This window comes from Corapipo altera, unplaced genomic scaffold, assembly GCF_003945725.1.
Source record: "Corapipo altera isolate COAL_440 unplaced genomic scaffold, ASM394572v1 2, whole genome shotgun sequence".
Classification (NCBI taxonomy): Eukaryota; Metazoa; Chordata; class Aves; order Passeriformes; family Pipridae; genus Corapipo; species Corapipo altera.
This window is the reverse complement of record NW_020884890.1, coordinates 1,390,704-1,410,532: the sequence shown is the minus strand read 5'-3', so window position 1 is coordinate 1,410,532 and position 19,829 is coordinate 1,390,704. Positions and strand designations below refer to the sequence as shown.

The following is a 19,829-nucleotide window of genomic DNA, read 5'->3' as shown; positions in this document are numbered from 1 at the left end:
CCTTCCCAACTTCTCATATCCTTCCTGCCAAACAGTGCAGTGTGGATGGAAAATGGGTGACTGTGGTCAGTCCGCAGCAGCTACTCTCTGCTGCTTCTTCCTCCTCGTGTGTTTCCCCTTCTCCAGTGCGGGACCTCACCACAGGCTGAAATCTTTTGGGATAATAGGATGCAGTTTCTTCAGGAAATAACCACCTCCTCTAGCATGAGGTCGTCTACATGCTGCACTGTGGTTATCTGCTCCAGCATGCTCCTCCACAGTTTTCAGGGGAATCTCCGCTCCAGCAGCTGGAACACCTCTTATCCCTCTTTCTTGTCTGACCTTGATCTCTGCAGGGCTGGTTTTCACACTTTCTTTTCCCTCATTTCTCAGTCCCATGCAGTGTTTTCCCCTTTCTTAAATACATTTTTGAGAGGCACCACCAACTTGGCTGAAGAGATCAGCTGTGCCTTCTGGCAGGTCAGCCGTAGTTGGCTGAAATCATCTCTGTCTTTCATGGGGCAGCCCTTGGCCTCTTCTCATACAGGCAAAAAAACTTGTGACTAACAAAACCTTACCACCATCAAAACATTAACACTTACACTCAATACTTTTCCCCTATCAGTTGTGAGAAGTAGCACAGCATGACATTCACCACTGTCTAAAGTTTGAAGACTCTCTCTGTGTATCACACAACTGTCTCTTACTGGAATCCCAAAAGTAACTTGCAGAACAACAAAAAAAAACAACTGTAGGCTTGTCTCTTTGGAGCTGGTGATAAAACTCCATAGGAGATATATGGAGCTTGTAACTTTCAGAGAGTTATCTCAAAAGTGTTGAATGTCTAACGAAGAAACATCTGGAAGAACTTCTCAGCTCTCACAATAACACAAGAGACATAATTGTAGAAGACCTGTCTTAATAACCTGCTATTTTAGTTCTTGGTAACAGTCTACAGCTGTCTTAAGCTAGAGGTTCATTGGAACCAGTTTCTAAAGCTGGGCACTACAGCTGTAAGCTGCTCCCTCATTTCCTTGTCTTGTGTGTTTCTTTGCTCTCTTTGAGCATTTTGATCTTTGATTCTGCATTATTAGTGACTGAAGCTGATATTTTTTTCTTCATTCTGATGTAGCAATTTTTGACTCAACTGGTAAGAACTGGTAAAACGAGTTAAAAGCTTAGTTTGACTAGAGGAAAATATTGAAGTTATTTTCTCTTTATCAGATGGTATTGTGGAGAGGTATGACAATTTATCCAAATCTGTGAATGAAAGGAATGAGAAGCTTCAAGTAACTCTGACACGATCCCTAAGTGTACAAGATGGTTTGGATGAAATGCTGGATTGGATGGAAGGAGTTGAAAAGAGCCTTAAGGAACAAGAACAAGTGCCTTTGAATTCTGCTGCTATTCAGGATATTATTAGTAAAAGCATTGTAAGTAGCATTCTTTGAAAGAAGAAACCTATGTTTCATAATGCAGATTTCAAGAAAAAATTAAAATCTTAGTTTGTCACCTTTAATGGATTCAAAATACTTGCTAAAGAGGACTGTTATGTGAAGTAAAACTGCACATAAGGATTTCTGTAGCTGAAATAGATCTACCCTGCTGGTCTAGCTGTACTGATTTGTTGCTTTATATGGTGGACTAGGTTTACTTCTTAAAATTTAGTTATAAGGAGTGCAAAGCAGTTCTGTTTGTTTCAGATGCTGGAACAAGACATTGCGGGTCGCCAAAGCAGTATAAACACTATGATTGAAAAAGTGAAGAAGTTCACGGAAACAGCAGATCCATCCACTGCATCCACGCTGCAAGCTAAAATGAGTGAACTTGCAGGACGGTTTTCTGAAGCGAGTAACAAGCATAGAGAGAAGCTTCTGAAAATGGAGGAGTTGAAGACTAAAGTGGAGTTGTTTGAAGGTCTGTCAGAAAAACTTCAGTCATTTCTGGATGAGAAGAACCAGGCCCTCAGTGAGACAGAGGCACCAAGAAAAGATGTTAGTGAAGTGTCTCAATACATGCAGGTACTGTAGCATTCAATTTGTATATATTGTGTATTTTTAGTCTAACTCCTCTAAGTGATTGAACAGTAAATAAGGCATGCTTTTTTCCCAGCTTTGGTTGGTTAGCTAAAATCAAGAGTTTAATTTTCAACTAGTGATTGTTAAGTCTAGTATGAAGAATGTAATCCTATTTTGCAGGAAGCTAGTGTAGAATTGGCACAACACAAGAAGGATCTGGAAGTTTTGAAGCAGCTTCTTGAAGAACTTTCATTCCATGCTCTTCCTGGAGATAAAGCATTGGTATCAGAAAAAGTAAATGCTTTATCTAAGAAATTCAAAGAGGTAGAGGAGACTATAAAGGAAAAGTAAGTTGAATAATCAAAGTGTTTCTGCTTTGGCTAATAACACAGTGTGAATGTTGTGATGACTGCTATCCTTTTGTGTGCAATCTCAAGAGACTGCAGTTAACCAAAGTAAGTGAGGGGTTTTTATTTAAAGAGAAAGATTCTATTTGAAAATGCCTCTGTAGTTAGTCTGTCTGGCTCAAGAGCACTAATATGGACTGTAAAGACAAGTAACTTCTCAAATTTTGTGGCATTCGCAGGAGTCCTGGCAGTTTTAAGAAAACCCTTCTCCCCTTCTCTGATAGAACAGAAATTGCTGCTTGTGTATATTGCTTTAGAGCATCATTTGGCATCAAGTTGCAAAGGAAAACTGGAGAAATTATAGAAGATTCCATATAAGTTACCTTTACGGCAAGACTAGATTTTGTACATTCTGCTTATATCCCTAACGTTAGCTTTTGTGACACTTTGAATTTAGGAATAGTAACATTGGATTGATAATATCAGTTGGTTTAATTATCAGATGGAATACTATCATTCCTTTAATTGTTCTTAATTGTCTAGAGAAGAGGATGTATCGTCTTGTCAGAAACAAATGGATACTTTTGAGCTCCTTGTAGAATCATTAAAGAAATGGATAAAAGAGACCACAGAACGAATTCCAGCAGCACAACCCTCCCTGAATACAGAAGAGTTAAAGAAACCTTTGGAAAATACATTGGTAAGCTATTGTAGAGGAAAAGTGAAATCTGGCTGAATGAACTAAAGGATCTATTACAAACATTAAGGTACAGATTTAAGGTGTAAGCATAGTGATTGGGATTAGGGAACTTGCAGTCTGCATTTACATTCACATTTCCTTTGCATGTTTGCAGGGGATTCCCAAGTAGCAGAGTTGTTCCTTTCTTTACAATAAATCTTTTAAGTCTGAAATTAGTTTTGTAATGATCAAATTACTATCTATCTTAACCAGAATTTAAAAGATGAATGGACATTAAAAGCACCTGAACTGCAGAAAATGAATAGCAGAGGAACTTTGCTGTGTAACCTAATTACTGCTGTGACTTCTCCTGCAAAACTGAGAGCAGTTGCCAAGTCAGGTATGCATTTGTATAATCAGGTAAGCCTTATATTTCAGGAATTTTTAAAACCTTTAAGACAAAAATTAAAATATTTCACTTTTGGGTTAGCATTCTGAATATTATGGCTCATGAGAAGTCATTTAGCTATGTCTCTTCTGACCATTGTTTGCTGTGATTCTCATTCAAACTGTCTAATTGCTGTAGTAATTCAACACACATTCTAATTGTTTTACTCTGCCAAAATTGTGTAAAATTGCTCTGATGTTAATGATTAACAGGTCCTAAAGCTGTTACTTTGGTATGTAGTTCTCAGATAGTGAACAAAATAACAGTATCACAGTTGCCTTCACCTCACCCCAGAAAGCTTGTGATGCTGAGAAGTTGACTTACTCTGATCAGTGTTCAGTGCTTCACTGTCTTCAAGTCTGCAAGCAGGAGAAATACAAACCTTGCTTTTGCAAACACTGATGTACCTGCACAGAGATACCTCTTTAATGGCCAGAAGGCTATTCTGTGATACCAGGCAAACACAGAAGGGTTTGCAGAGTCATGGAATTTTTGTTAGAAGAGTAATGAGGACATGATTTACCTAAAAAGTGAGCCTAGGCAAACTTACTCGTCCCAAAATAACAGTGTAATTAATGCTAGTCAGTGTTTTAGTTGAAACAACAGCACAGAAGGGTAGCGACTTCATATCCCAGCATGATTTTCCTGGGCCAAAATGTTTTTTCAGTCTAGACCTTCAGCTGAATTCTTTTTTACTGGTAGTCAGAATTTAAAGGCAGCAAATCTATTTCCATGATTTTCTGTACTCCAGTGTTAAATGTTAAATTGTTTTACAGAAACGAGTTATTCTTCTAAGTATCATTCCAGTTACAGTTCAAGGATGTGGTACCTTGGATGTTTTAATGACCATAAGCACATTTTCAGTCAATTCTTGAACTGACTAGATCTGGAAATAAATTCAAGTGTATTGGCCTTCATTGGTCATCTGCAAAGCACTAGGAGGATGGGGACTGCCAAAGGATACCTAGTGGGAAAAAGTAGAACACTTCCTTTCTCACATCTCTTTGTAGTAGCCGCCTATGGTTTCAATTTTGTTTGAACTCTTAATAAAAATCTTTCAAGGAACATTTCAGAACCTTATTTGGGCTCCTTCCTCTGCCTCTTTCTCTACTTCTATGCATCCAGATAGAAAAACAGTTCAATAACTATCATGTAAGAGCAGCTGTAATCCTTCAGGCTAGAGCATTTGCCCTCCTAGACAAGAGCTTTACTGTGTTTCACTTTAGCACAGTTAAAAATACTGAAGTCGAGCTAATAGAGCATGAAGATTTACAAGACTCTGGCAGGGGCCTGTGACTTCTCTTATCTGGTTTGTTTTCTCTTGCCATCCTCCAGCTGCCACTAATGTGGTCCTCACTGTCCAGCTGGTACTGTAGGGTGGATGCATAGCCTTTTCCAAGGAAACCATTAATCTTTCTCTGTTAATTGCTCAGCTGGGAATACATATGTGCAAGAGAGTGGGAAGTGATTCTCCTTGCAGTTCTCTGTGCATGATCACGTGCCCCAGCTCTGTGGTCTGACAATGTTTTAGAAAGCTTATGTAGCTCTGGTTCCAGAGGCTCTGAAATTATGTTTAATCAGTAGGGGTGCCTGGATGAGTGGCTGCCTCCAAGTGACAGTAAGGACTTCAAGTCTAACAGTAAGGACTCCACTGTGCAATCCTTGTCATGGAGCATGTGCTGAAGTCTTGCTTATGACAATATAGGGAGGGATTAATCCAATTGGTATCAAGAGCTTTTTGTGCAGAGGTACAGTGGTAAACCATAGAGTCATTTAAGTTGGAAAAGACCCTTAAAATCATCAGGTCCAGCCATTAATCCAGCACTGCCAAGTCCAGTACTAAACCATGCCCCTAGTGCCATGTCTACATGTCCTTTAAATACCTCCAGGGATGATGTCTCAACCAGTTCCCTGGTGGGTAAAGGTACCCTAAGTACATATGAACATACACATGTGCAATGCGTATGCTGTGCATATGCTGTACCACTTACGGTACTAGCTGGCTGGAGCTTTATTCTTTATTCTTAATGTTGTAGTAATAGCTATGTATCTTGCTGTTCTGAAGAGGAAATGCCGTGCTGGGGGTGGTCTTCCTGGGTGGGAGTAAGCATGAGACTTCATCTCTCTTGATCCACAGGTGGCACAATATTAAATGGTGAAGCAGGAGCTCCAGGAACTCAGGATTTCCTGAAAAATAAAGGTCAGTAAAAATTTCATCATGTGATAAAGAAATGTACTTGCCAATTGCTGATAAATATGGAAGTATTTTTTTAATGTTGTACATAAATCTGCTTGTTCACATCACCATCACATAAGAAAATTATATTGACTAGGGAATGATACTAAAATTAATTATAACAATACCTATCATTATTTTCTTTGAAGACAGACTAAATCTGGCTGTGTTTCGTGACTCAAGATATACTTTTATAAATGTATACAGGGATAGCTATTTTGATATAACACATGGCTTTTGAGAAAAGCCTAATATGTGTCTATGGGGTTTGAAATTTTAACACCCACTAGCACTCACAACACACATATACACAAGTATATGTATACAAAAACACCCATTTATATACATTTGTGTCACTGTGACAAAGGAACTTACATAAGACCTTTATATACCTGAACTGTAGCCTCACATGTTCAGCTTTTTGTCAGGGAATTGGTGCTTAAAATAGTAAAAAAACAATGGGTAGAAAGACTGAAAGGTGTTTATGTAACTGTATGTATTGAAAAACTGATTTCTGTGAAATGAGAAGTCCTTGCAAATAGGAACTTACATTAGCTCATTCAGAGGTAGTGTTGCCGCATATAGAGTGAATTGGAAATCACTCTAACATGTTCAGCAACTTCTTATTTGAGGGACTATTAGCTATTGTAACTAGTACTGTTTAGAAGTCCAGGTGATATTGTTTGAAGGGCTTGTAACTTCTAACATAGTTTTTGTGCATTTTTCCTTTTACAGAACTGACAACTGTTCAACAAGCTATATCTGATGTAAATCACAGTTATGAAGATTTGGGAGTTTTATTGAATGAAAAGATTTCAGAACTAGAAAGTATGCTTTCAAAAATGCAAAATATTCAGGAAGAATCAACCTCAATGATGCATTGGTTGCAAAAAATGGATAAAACTGCATCAGATTGGGAAGCTGCTCCAACTGATAGTGAAACAGTTAAAGCCCAAGTTGAGCAACATAAGGTATTTTTTGCCTTCAAAAACATACTCTTTTTTATTGGTTATTGGGCAGATGCTATGACATAACTGATATCTCAGCCTAGCTTAATGTTGCTGAGAGTATTTAGATGATCCTAGTAACCATGTCAATCAGGCTTAGAGCAAATCTGGCAAACTGTGTCAGTGGAGAAAGGAGCACTGTGTCAGAGAGAACCAGTTTTGCAGGTCAGAAAATAGTAATTTTGGTGGACAGTTAAAACAGGTGAGGCTCTATTGATTATGCAATTAACTTTTTTGATCTCCTTAGAGGTTTAAAGGTATATACTAGATTACTTGTAATATCTGAAGGGCTGTATCTGTCCAAAAGCTGTTTCTGCAGCTGATGATTCACTGACACTCCACAGACCTCCTGGTCTCTGCAGCTGTAGCAGCTTATGTCTCTTCCAAGGCAGTGTTTCTCTTCAGCAGCCTTGACATGCTTGTTAAGTTATATAGCTGCACAACAGTCTCCTCCCCACTTTTTAACTGATTTGAGAAAACAACTGAATCAGCAGTAGGCTTCTGTCCTGTTTCAGCATTGGAGACATATGCTTCCCTAGCAATGAAGGACAATGTTTACACATGTAAAGGTTCATCTATAACGGGAAGTGTAATGCATAGGGGAAATTCATTCCTTGCTTGTGATTGTGTTTAAACAAGGAACACAATTTGATTTAACTGAGTTTCTTTTATATTTGGTGGGTCATCCTTAAAAATTAACCTGAACATCTACCAACTTTCCTCAGAGCTGGATAACATTCAATCTTAAAATTCAGACTAAGTGTGGAATAAAACTAGCTCTTTATTTTTAACGGAGAATATGCAAAGCTAACATGAGCATCTTATCCCTTGTGTAGTAATGGAAGAATATTCAGAAATAGCTGGAAAACTGAATGAGTGCTTAGGCAAGAGTCATCTAATGTAGTTGGGCCTTTTACTAGAAGTTCTAAATGAAGTACAGTTTGTTCAGTGTTTATTTTAGTGGGTTTTGGATAATTAAAAAGCAGCTCTCCAGGGCAAGCTTTGTTACTTAAGAACATTCGTATAAGAGCCCTTTGCCAGTTGTATAAGAACTGTTCACTTCTGTCTGCAAGAACATCATGAATTAGGATTTGCTGAGGCATGTCAGTCTCCTGTTAGGCCTCACTTCAAGCTATGGTTCTCTTTAAACTATGGTTTTAGGAGATCTACAAGAAACAGTCTGTCTGTGATAGCAGGATTTCTACTGAGGTAATGAGGCCACACTACACTCCTCTCTGTTGGTGCTATTGGGGTTATTTCTACTGTGAACTGTGCTTTGCAGTAGTCAGTTTGCCTTCTGTACATTAACAGATTCCAAATATATGTGAATATGATGGGACCTAGTGGAACTTATTTATCTGAATTCTTCTAGTTCTGTCACTTGTTCAAATTAAGCAATAATTATTAATGTAGTTTAAATCTTTCAGGTTCTGTCTTCCAAAAAAATTTGACCAGCAACATATGAGGTGTTTTGAAATTCATAACAGAAAAGTAGTATATAAGTGCTAGATATTTACTGTTTATCTTCATGCTTAACATCTCAATATTAAGGACTTCAAACTTTACCATTCCTCTTTAGTCTCTTATTTATTTATTTTATCATTTAAATTTGCAGCTTTTTGAAACTGAATTAAAGCAAAGTGCTAATAAAGTGCAGGAACTAAAGGACAAAGTAACAGAGCTGCTGGAGAAGAACTCTGACTCTCCCGAGGCACCTAAGTGGAGACAAACATTGGATAAAATAGGTACTTCAGTAAAGCTGTATCATAGCTCAGTGATTTGGAAGTTGTTTTATTACGAACTTTTAATCTATTGCCAATCACTAGTATTTTTAGTATCTTGCTCCCTCCTACCCCTTAAATTCTGTGGAAATAACTCCCTTAACAGGAGTATAGATCTCGAGTAATGACAGTGATGTCCACAGGCTTTGCATTTGTATCAGTGCAGTTGAGAGAGGCTATAGCTTGACTCCCTGCTTTAGAGGGCTTTACCTTTTATGTGCAGTTAAAACTTGACTGACCAGTTGCTGCTCAAGATACATGTTTTATTCTTCTTACACAATACAACAGATTAAGTTGATTCTAATTTCATGTAACGAACAGTTAGAGTTGTTGGTAATGCTCTTTTACATGTTTTTTTTCCCCATGAAATAGTGGCTTTTGTCATTTGGTAGGTTTGGTAGCCTTTTGCTGTTTTCTAAAACTGATTCTATACATTTTGCCAAAAAAAAAAAAAGGGGGAAATGACCATGTTTGGACAGTAGATTTTGAGATATTGCAGTGCATAATTGTCATAAGCTTTTAAAGATTCTTTTTAGGTTTGCCATATTTTAAATAAATTATAGGTCAGTCTTGTTCCATAGTGATAGGCATTTCTATAGCTATACCAACAGTAACTTCGAAGCTGAGGATTTTTCCAGTCTGTCCTGTTTTAAGTGAAACTCAGAAAAGTTTAAGTAGCAGGTAAGATCTCCAAGAGATCTTCTGTAATGTTGAAAGGGAATTAATACAGAATGAGCAGAGGTCAAAGACTGATGCAGCAAAAAGGAACTGAAAAAACCAAAGATGAAGATCAGGGACAGAGAGAATTAGCAAGATACCAGAGCTGACTGAGCAAGCACTGACAGTTTCACAGAGGGCAAGGGGAAAGTTGCAAGACTGTAAGACTCAATGTCTCCTCTGGAAGCCACTTGCCACAAGTGGAAAAGACCATATGTTGGCATAGATGTGAACCTAAGCTCACACAGTACTTTTGAAATAGCTATGTGCAGAAGTATTCTCATTGCCTGTCATTAGGTACCTTGTTTAGATGTCTAAATGAGACAGGTAATCTCCACAGGCTTTGAAAGCAGATGTTTGAGAGAGTTTGAAAGAGTTAGGCTTTTTCAGACAGCTGTTCAAAGTTGAAGCCTAAATTAGGGTTTCTGCTAACCCCTATAAAAGTATGAGGTTTTTTTACTGAATAAGCAGGAAGATTTGTCTCTGTAGATCAGGCACCTGAGTTATAACTGAGTACAGCCCTCTGGCTTTAATGTCATTTGAGACCAAAGCCTAAATTTGGGGGTATTTCATTTAGTAATATGCTAGTCCAGTTTTATTACATGTTGTATATTCATTGGTCTAAAAATTCCACAAGTGTCTGACCTTCATCCAAATGTATATGGGTCTGACTGTTAAAAGATGTATTTGCCGAGTCACTGCAATAAGGCATCTGGAGTTAATCAGCAAAAAGCCTTATGAAAGAGCTCTCTTTATGTTTCATATATACTCTGCTGTCTGACAACCCATCTGCTAGAATATGCATGCAATATGTTAACATTATCATTGTTAGATTCCAAATGGAAAGAGCTCAATCAAGTTACATCTGAGAGACAACAAAAACTGGAGGAGTCATCAAATTACCTGACCCAGTTCCAGACAGCAGAAGCCCAGCTAAAGCACTGGCTTGTAGAAAAAGAGCTGATGGTCAGTGTGCTAGGACCACTATCAATTGATCCTAATATGCTGAATACACAAAAGCAACAGGTTCAGGTGAGTAGTGCCAACATACATTATTGATTTCCATTTCTTCTGGTACTTTTCTATTAGCAAAGTACTGTTTTGCATCTAGAGTAGACAGCAGTTAGTATGATCCATTAGATTTGTTTATCAGCTTAAGTCATAGTTGACTACAATAATTACAAGAAAAAATTATCATAGGAGTGAAGAGAGATCAGTACAGCTAAAGGAAAAAATGTTGAGAAGATACTGATCCTCTGATAGATTTTTTTTTTGTTTGTTTTGACCATAGTGTGGTTTCTCTGGAGTGGAATGAAAATATCCCTTTGAATTTTATTAATTTGACATCTTATGGTCATTCTTTATTACAGTCTAGGCTTAGAACTAGCTTTTTGAGATTTTATTCAATTGACTGTACCAGTAGCTAACAAAAATACAAAGGCAAGTGAAGTGCATTACTGTGGATAGATATGAGGCCAAGAGTGCAAAGGACAGAAGAAAGTATAATGAAAAAGTGGAGCAGTTTGCTGACAGCAGTACAGCAAACTGCAGACAAAAGAAACAAAAGTGAAATCAGATGAGGTTGCACAATGTAGAAATTTTAATTTCAAATATTTCTATTGCTGCCAGGTAATCTAAACTTATGAGAAAAAACATATTTTTTGCAAAAAAATTATTAAAACTGCAATATAATTATTGATTAAAATGAAGTGCTTAAAATATGAACTATGTTCTAAGATTATGTGAAAATGACTCAATATTGCTTTGTAAGTGCTTCAAAAATCTAGCCTGATGGCATAAAACCATAGTGTATCACTTAACAGTCCTTAAAAGTTCAGCCTAATTGACTTAAAAAGAAAGGGTTTGGAATGTTCTGTAAAGTAAAAGCATTATATTTGTCCCTTCTTCTGCAAGCACTGTGACTTACTGTCAAAAAAAAATACCAGAAACCAGTGATATAAACTTTAAAGGTCTCAGAGTACACATTCAGTAATTTTGTGAATTATCCAGGTATTTTCTGTGTTTAAATAATACATTGCAGTATTATGTCAGAATACACCTTCTAGGAAAGAAGACACTGCTTGAAACTAAACAGCACTTACTTTACTTGGTGTGGTTACTTAACTATTGTGATATTAACAGAATTCATTGTTTAGTTGTATCTCCTGGTTGAATTTCCATTAGATGATATGTAAATTCACCTCATTTTTATCTGGTTCTTTGATGTAAATGCTTGAAAACAACACAGTTTTATGTGTAGAAGATGCATTTATTTCACTGGCTTTTAAGGTCAGAGATTGATTAGAGAGCTTAGCTACAACAAATTCTACATGATTTTTGTCAGCAGCACTTTTCTTCTTTTTCTCATGAGGTAAATGCTTTTTAAAATTCTCTTTCTTTCTAGATTCTGCTCAAAGAGTTTGACACCAGAAAGCCACAATATGAGCAGTTAACTATGGCTGGTGAAGGGATTCTGAAGAGACCTGGTGAACATCCACCCTCACATGAAATTGTAAAAGAGCAACTGGCAGCTGTGGCACAGAAATGGGACAGTCTAACTGGCCAGCTGAGGAAGAGATGTGACCGAATTGACCAAGCCATTGTGAAAAGCACAGAGTATCAAAGTCTACTCAGAAGTCTATCTGATAAGCTAAGTGCCTTGGATAATAAGCTAAGCAGCAGCTTGGCTGTGAGTACACAACCTGATGCTGTGAAACAACAACTGGAAATTGCTAGAGAAATGAAGGAGGAAATAGAACAGGAAATGAAGAATATAAATGCCGCGCAAACCCTTTGTGAAGAGCTGTCAACACTAGTTGGGGAAGAGTATTTGAAAGCAGAACTTACAAGACAGTTAGATGGCATCTTAAAATTGTTTAAGGATATTGAGCAAAAATCAGGTTAGTATTTACTTAAAGAAAAATAGTAATTTAGGCATAAAGTTAAACATGACTTTATGATAGAGATATTGAGTTAACTGAGCCTGGTGCCAGCTCTCTATCTAGTCCATTCCCCAAGCAGTGGCACATTAGAATTTGCGAGAGTCCCCATACCTTGAAAAAGTAAGAACACTACTTGGGATCTCTACTGAAAAGTTTTGGAGAGAATTTGAAGTACAGTAGCAGGGCTTCTTTTCTCATCTCTTCCTTCCTTCCTCACCTTCACTGAATTAGAATACCAGAAGAGGATGCTGTTCATTGAGCTATCTAACTTTATTGGGGCAGATGTAAGCCAAAATCATAATTTTTAGGCAAGAACCCCTTAATGTCTTGGAGAAACACAGTGGCAATTGTATAAAACTGCCTGTGACAGAAGGGGGCTTGTAGTCTGCAGCCTTCCCTTACCCTGTGAACACAGAACTGAGCAAGTAATACACTGCAAGCGATATCATGCTTTGTTGTCCCTAGCAGCCTCAGTTTTAGCTTTTTAATTTCCTCTGGTCGCCAGGAACTTCGAAGGATCTTCCTAAGAACACATATTGCCTGCAGGCCATGAGTTAGACACTACTAGGTTAGACCACTTAATATTCTCTGTGCTTACACTTCATAATACCATAAAACACGATTGTGTGGTTTTTACCCCCAAAATCTGCCTGAAGGGGATTCATGTAGACATAGATTGGCTAAGCTTACCTTGTTTGATTCATGTTCTAATGCCTTCACTGCTCTGCTGTATTATAGGCATGAGTCTGTCCCTTGCAAAAAGTCTGTCCCTTCGTTGACTTGGTTGTCTGCCAGTCAAACACCACATTGAAAGGACCAGCTTTCCTTACATTAATGATTATGTAATTGTGTAATAGAATCAATATTAGGGTTTTTTTTTCATTGAATACTAGCAGATCTGACAAAATGAATCTCTATAATGTCTTCTCTTTTGTAGATAACCATGTTCAGCAGCTTCAGTCAGCATACACCACTTCTCATCAGTTCCAGCAAATGTCTAAGGACTTTCAGACCTGGCTAAGCAAAAAGAAAGAAGAGCTGAACCAGGCTCGTCCTGTGTCAGCCAAACTTGATGTCTTGCAATCACTAATTGAAGAGCAGAAAGAATTTAGGAAGACAATGACTGATCAGATTAGTTCATATGAAAGAATTGTTGCAGAAGGAGAAAGTATTTTACAGAAGACTCAAGGAGCTGACAAAGCAGCGTTACAATCCCAAATTGCTACACTCAGAAATAACTGGGATGAAATGAATAAACAGGTAAAAGAAAGGGAAGATAAATTAACAGATTGTCTGGAGAAAGCCTTCAAATACAAGGAGCATGTAGAAAATCTGCAGCCATGGATAGAGAAGTGCCAAAGCAACCTGTGTGAATTAAAAGTTGGCATAAACCCTATTGAAATAGAGAATTCTATGGCTCAGGTGAGGGCATGGCAGAAGGACCTGGATAAACACCATGGGATGGTGGAGCTATTAAATAATTCTGCTGAAAGTTTGCTCAAGGCAAGTCAAACAGATAAAGAAATTGTTAAAGAAGAAATGAAGGTGCTGAATCAGAATGTGAATGTGGTTACAGAACAGTTACATAAGAAGAGAGAGTGCTTGGAAAATATGGCACAAAGACTGAAAGAGTTTCAGGAATCATCCAGGGAAGCCGAAAAACAGCTTAAAAGTGCCAAAGAGCATCTGGAAGCTCATGACTCACTTGGACCTCAGTCATTCAGCAACAAACACCTGACAATGATGCAGGCCCAGCAGAAAGCCTTACAGGCTTTAAAGCCTCATGTCGATCTAGCAAAAAAGCTTGCCCAAGACCTGGTAGTAGAAGCTTCTGATTCAGCAGGTGTTTCTGACCTTTTGCTCCAAGCTGAATCTTTGGAGCAAGAATACACTGCAGTGAACAAGCAGGTTGAAGATAGGTGCTCATTCTTAGAGACAAAACTTCAGGGAATCGGCCATTTCCAAAACAGCATCCGAGAGATGTTCTCTCAGTTTGCAGAGTTTGATGATGAACTTGATAGCATGGCTCCAGTGGGGAGAGATCTCAAGGTATTGCAATCACAGAGAGAGGACTTAAAATATTTCCTGAAAAAGTTGGAGGATCTTATAATGAATAATGAAAATGCTAATAAAAATTGTAAAATGATGCTAGCCACAGAAGCTGAAGCTTCTCCTGATCTTGTTGGTATAAAGAGAGACTTGGAAGCTTTAAATAAACAATGCAACAAGCTACTAGACAGAGCAAAAGCCAGGGAAGATCGAGTAGAGGATACTATTTGCCGTGTTGAGGAGTTTTATAGTAAGCTAAAAGAATTTTCCAATCTTCTTGGGAGAGCTGAAGAACATGAAGAGTCACAAGGTCCTGTTGGAATGGAAACAGAGACAATTAATCAGCAGCTGAATACATTCAAGGTAGGAAGATTGCTTTCTTGCTACTATAAAGTATTTTACCACAATACAACTTCATTAAACATCATAGGGAAAGAGGTTGGTTACATGCAGACCTTGGAGGAGTCATGTTTCACAGCAGTCTGTTCTGCCTGTATGCTTTTTATCTGTTTTAAATGAGTATCTTCTCATGGGTCTTCAAAAGCTTTTCTTTGCTTCAACTTGGCAGAAACCGCAAACTTTGCATCCCAGCTCCTAGTTCCTGCACTCCAGTTCCTTTTTCACCTCTCTTCATTATCTTGTTACCCTCTGTAATGCATCTGCCTTTTCTATTTTTGGGAAACTGTGTATTGTCTCTATTTGATGTCCATGTATTGCACAACTTTTTTCTTCACAGTGGTGTGAATTTTAGACTCCAGTATTCACATACTAGACCACATTCACTTTGCTCATCTGAGTAGTTTAGGGGTTTTTTTTCACATGGGTATAGGCTTCAGCATATGTAGATTTAAGATGTTACTTTTTGCCATTTTGTCTTCTGATACTCTGTCCAGTTTTACCTCACTGAGTGCCACCCTTACCTAGAAACATCCTAGTAAAAAGAAAACAGGTAAAATGAGCCCCCTGTTATACTGGGAGTTTGCTGTAGCATGCTTATCCAAAATGTGCTGTGGAGCTTCTGTGTGCAGCTTTTATAATATGCCAGTAAGCAATCCTTGTCCAGCTCAAAAAAATGCATTACAGTGATAATGAGTGTTAACTGAGCTTTGGTGCTGAAATGAAGTACAGATATTTACTTGGTTTAGGTTATAATAAATGAATTGCCAGCGCTCATTAGAAAGATTTATAAATCCTATAGATGTAAGCAGTGTTTGAAGAAGATCATAAATTTCCTAATGACTATATGGTAGCACCGAATATTCTGTGCTGCTTTGGTTTCATTCTAATCTAATATTGATTCAAATGTTTGTATGACTTGTACATTAGTTGACACTTAATGATAAAACCAAACCTTCATAACAGGATTCGATAAGCTATGCTGTTAAAAATTTGATGACCTTGGAAAACAGTCATAACGCATAGAATCAACTGGGTTGGAAAAGACCTCTGAGATCATCCAGTCCAACTCTTGATCCAACACCACTGTGGTTACTAGACTATGGCACTAAGTGCCACATCCAGTCTCATCTTAAAAACCTCCAGGGAGGGTGAATCCACCACCTCCTTGGGTAACCCATTTCAATGTCTGATTACTCTCTCTATAAAAAATTTTTTCCTAATATCCAACCTAAACCTCCCCTGGCAGAGCTTAAGACCATGCCCTCTTGTCCTACTGCTGGTCGCCTGGGAGAAGAGACTGATCCCCACCTGGCTACAACCTCCTTTCAGGTAGCTGTAGAGAGTGATGAGGTCTCCCTTGGGCCTCCTCTTCTCCAGGCTGAACAACCCCAGCTCCCTCAGCTTCTCCTCATAGGATTTGTGTTCAAATCCCTTCCCCAGCCTCGTTGCTCTTCTCTGGACCTGCTCCAGCACCTCAATATCCTTCCTGAACTGAAGGGCCCAGAACTGGACACAGTACTCCAGGTGTGGCCTCACCAGTGCTGAGTACAGAGGAAGAATCATTTCCCTGCTCCTGCTGGCCACACTGTTCCTGATACAGGCCAGGATGCCATTGGCCTTCTCGGCCACCTGGGCACACTGCTGGCTTATGTTCAGCTTCCTGTCTATCCAAACTCTCAGGTCCCTTTCTATCTGGCTGCTCTCCAGCCACTCTGTGCCCAGCCTGTAGCGCTGCAGGGGGTTGTTGTGGTCAAAGTGCAGGATCTGGCACTTGGCCTTGTTGAACCTCATCCTGTTGGAATCAGACCATCTCTCCAGCTTGTCCAGGTCCCTCTGAAGAGCCCTCCTGCCTTCCAGCAGAGCAACACTCCCTCCCAACTTGGGGTCATCTGCAAATTTGCTAATGGTACACTCAATCCCCTCATCCAGATCATCAGTAAAGATATTAAATAGAACTGGGCCCAACACTGATCCCTGGGGGACACCACTATGTGACCGGCTGCCAACTGGATGCAGCACCATTCACCATCACTCTCTGGGCCCGGCCCTCCAGCCAGTTCTTAACCCAGCCCCTGTCCAAGCCGTGGGCTGCCAGCTTTTTCCGGAGAATGCTGTGGGAGACGGTGTCAGAGTCTTTGCTGAAGTCCAGATAGACCACATCCACAGCCTTCCCCTCATCCACCTGGCAGGTCATCTGGTCATAAAAGGAGATCAGGTTGATCGGACAGGACCTGCCCTTCCTAAAGCTGTGCTGTCTGGGTCTGATCCCTTGTCCATCCTGTAGGTGCTGTGTGATTGCACTTAGGATGATCTGCTCCATAACCTTGCCAGGCACTGAGGTCAGGCTGACAGGCCTGTAGTTTCCTGGGTCCTCCTTGCAGCCCTTTTTGTGGATTGGTGTGACATTCACCAACTTCCAATCATCTAGGACCTCCCCAGTGAGCCAGGACTGTTGGTAGATGATGGAGAGTGGCTTGGCGAGTACTTCTGCCAGCTCCCTCATTACCCTTGGGTGGATCCCATCTGGTCCCACAGACTTGTGAGGATCCAAGTGGCTCAGCAGGTTGCTAACCATTTCCTCCTGGATTACAGGGGGGCTATTCAGCTTCCTGTCTCTGTCTACCAGCTCTGTAGGCCAATTGTCCTGAGCACAACCTGTCTTACTGTTGAAAATTGAGGGAAAGAAGGTGTTAAATACCTCAGCCTTTTCCTCGTCTTTCATGACTGTGTTCCCCCCCATGTCCAACAAAGAATGGAGGTTTTCCTTGCCCCTCCTTTTGCTACTGATGTATTTGTAGAAGCACTTCTTGTTATCCCTGGCAGAAGTGGCTAGATTGAGTTTAAATTGTGCCTTTGTCTCTCTAATTTTCTTTCTACATGGCCTAACTATATTCCTAAACTCTTCATGAGTAGCTAGCCCTTTTTTCCATAGTCGGTAAGCAATCTTTTTTCCCCTAATTTCCTTCAAAATCTCCTTGTTCAGGCAGGCTGGATGTCTTTCCTCCTGGCTTGCCTTTCGGCACACTGGGACAGCCTGCTCCTGTGCATTCAAGACTTCCTTCTTGAAGCATGTCCATCCCTCCTGGACCCCTTTGTTTTCAAGGGCTGTTTCCAAGGTATCCTCTGAACCAATCTTCTGAGTAGGCCAAAATCTGCCCTGCGGAAGTCCAGGGCAAAAGTTTTATTGATGGCCCTCTTTGCATCCTCGAGTATTGAAAACTCTATTATTTCATGGTCACTGTGCCCCAGACAGCCTCCGACCACCACATCTCCCACCAGCCCCTCTCTGTTTGTGGACAGCAGGTCTAATGAGGCCCCACCCCTGGTAGGTTCATTTACCAGTTGAAGCAGGAGATTATCCTCTATATGCTCTAGGAATCTCCTAGACTGCCTCTTCTCTGCTGTGTTGAGTTTCCAGAAGACATCTGGCAGGTTAAAGTCACCCACAAGGAGAAGGGTTGGCGATTTTGAGACATCTGCCAGCTGCTTGTAGAATAATTCATCACCCTCATCCATCCTGTCTATAACAGACTCCTACCAGGATGTCAGCCTTGTTGGCTTTCCCCCGACTCTGATCCGCAGACACGCAACCTTATCTTACTGACTTCAAGTTCTACAGAGTCAAGAGACTCTCTAACATATAGAGCCACCCCTTCACCTCTCCTACCTTGCCTATCCCTTCTGAAGAGCTTGTAGCCATCCATGGCAGCACTCCAGTCATGCGAGTCATCCCACCACGTTTCTATGATGGTGACTACATCACAGCTTTCCTGCTGAACAGTGGCTTCCATCTCCTCTTGTTTGTTACCCATATTGTGTGTATTGGTGTACATGCACTTCAGCTGGCCTGCTGGTAGCACTTCTAACTCTGGCTTTCCACTCTTAGGTTCATCTCTGGAGAGCCTTGTTTCAACTCTTTCCCCCTTCAAACATAGCTTAAAGCCCTCCTGATCAGCCCTGACAATTTATGGGCTACAGTCCTGTTGCCCTTGCTAGATAGATGAAGCCTATCTGACTCTAGCAGGATCGGTACCATAGAATTTGCCTCATGGTCGAAAAAAACAAAATTCTGCCAGTGGCACCATTCCTTTAGTCACCTATTGATGAGTTTTCCTACTCCTCTCCTCATTCATCCCTGCTGCTGCAGAAACTGAGGTGAACACCGCCTGTGCTCCTGTCCCATTAACTAATAACTAATCGACCCAGCACCTTGAAGTCCTTTTCAAGTAGCCTGCTACCTCTTTCATTAATGTCATCACTGCCAGCCTGGACCAGCAGCAGTGGATAATAATCAGAGGGCCAGATTAGTTCAGGGAGTCTCCTACTAATATCTCTCACCCAGGCCCTAGGAAGGCAGCAGACTTCCCTGTGGGATGGGTCCAGTCTGCATATAGGGCCTTCAGAAGGGAATCACCAACTACAACTACCCTTCTTTTTTCCTTTATAGCTGTGGTTGTATCTGTCTGGTAGATGAGGTGCAACGTGCAGACCCTCTAGACAGATCCTCTTCTTGACTGCCCTCTGCCTGACTCTCTGGGTCCAGGGCCTCAGACCTGTTCTTTAAGGGCACCTGGGGAGGTGATGGGGGTCGGGAGGGGATTCCTTTACCTCTCCGATTAGGGACCTGTTTCCATTCTCCCCCATCTACTTGGTTTGCTCCATCTGCCTGATGGCAGGAGGGGCAGGGCTTCACTGTCTCCGGCTGGACTTCCTTTGGGGTTGAAAGGGTATGACTCCACCAGTCTATTTCCCTTTCACTTTCCCTAATACTTCTTAGCCTCTCCGTTTCTTCCTTGAGCTCTGCCACTAAGCACAGCAAATCATTTACCATACGCAGGTGTCTCTCACACTGTCCTCTGGTACCAACACCAGGCTCAGACACTCTGTGCAGGCAGTCATTACATGCCTGGCCCAACAGAGGGTGCATTTTGCTTGTTTAAGAAAGGAAAACTAAACCGGAAAACTAAACCAGAAAACTTTCATCTGGGAATTTTGAATGGAAGTTACTGTGAGTTTTGATGATCTTTTGGAATGCATAAATAGAGATGAAAATCTTGAACAAATAGTTACATAGTAAATCCTTCCATTAGACTGGGAGGATTAAAATTGTATGCCAGTCTGTCTCAAATTCAAAAAGAAACAAATGGCTTTTCTTTGTATATGGTTTGTAAAACACTTTGGATATTGGAAAATAACAACAGCTCCTGCTGTGATTGCTCTTGCCTAC

The 19,829-nt window shown here is 40.2% G+C and overlaps 1 protein-coding gene across 33 annotated transcripts in view; it reads left to right on the top strand.

Annotated features, from left to right (window-relative positions):
• DST (dystonin) overlaps positions 1-19,829 on the top strand; it is a 306,056-nt gene that overhangs the window by 210,458 nt on the left and 75,769 nt on the right. For all 33 annotated transcript variants that reach the window (XM_027644871.1, XM_027644867.1, XM_027644868.1 and 30 more), the window contains 11 exons: positions 1,204-1,412; positions 1,683-2,000; positions 2,178-2,344; positions 2,888-3,044; positions 3,297-3,423; positions 5,609-5,671; positions 6,443-6,678; positions 8,330-8,459; positions 10,045-10,244; positions 11,617-12,112; positions 13,092-14,566. In XM_027644871.1, the coding sequence (XP_027500672.1) occupies positions 1,204-1,412; positions 1,683-2,000; positions 2,178-2,344; positions 2,888-3,044; positions 3,297-3,423; positions 5,609-5,671; positions 6,443-6,678; positions 8,330-8,459; positions 10,045-10,244; positions 11,617-12,112; positions 13,092-14,566 (3,578 nt within the window). The remainder of the gene's footprint in view (positions 1-1,203; positions 1,413-1,682; positions 2,001-2,177; positions 2,345-2,887; positions 3,045-3,296; positions 3,424-5,608; positions 5,672-6,442; positions 6,679-8,329; positions 8,460-10,044; positions 10,245-11,616; positions 12,113-13,091; positions 14,567-19,829) is intronic.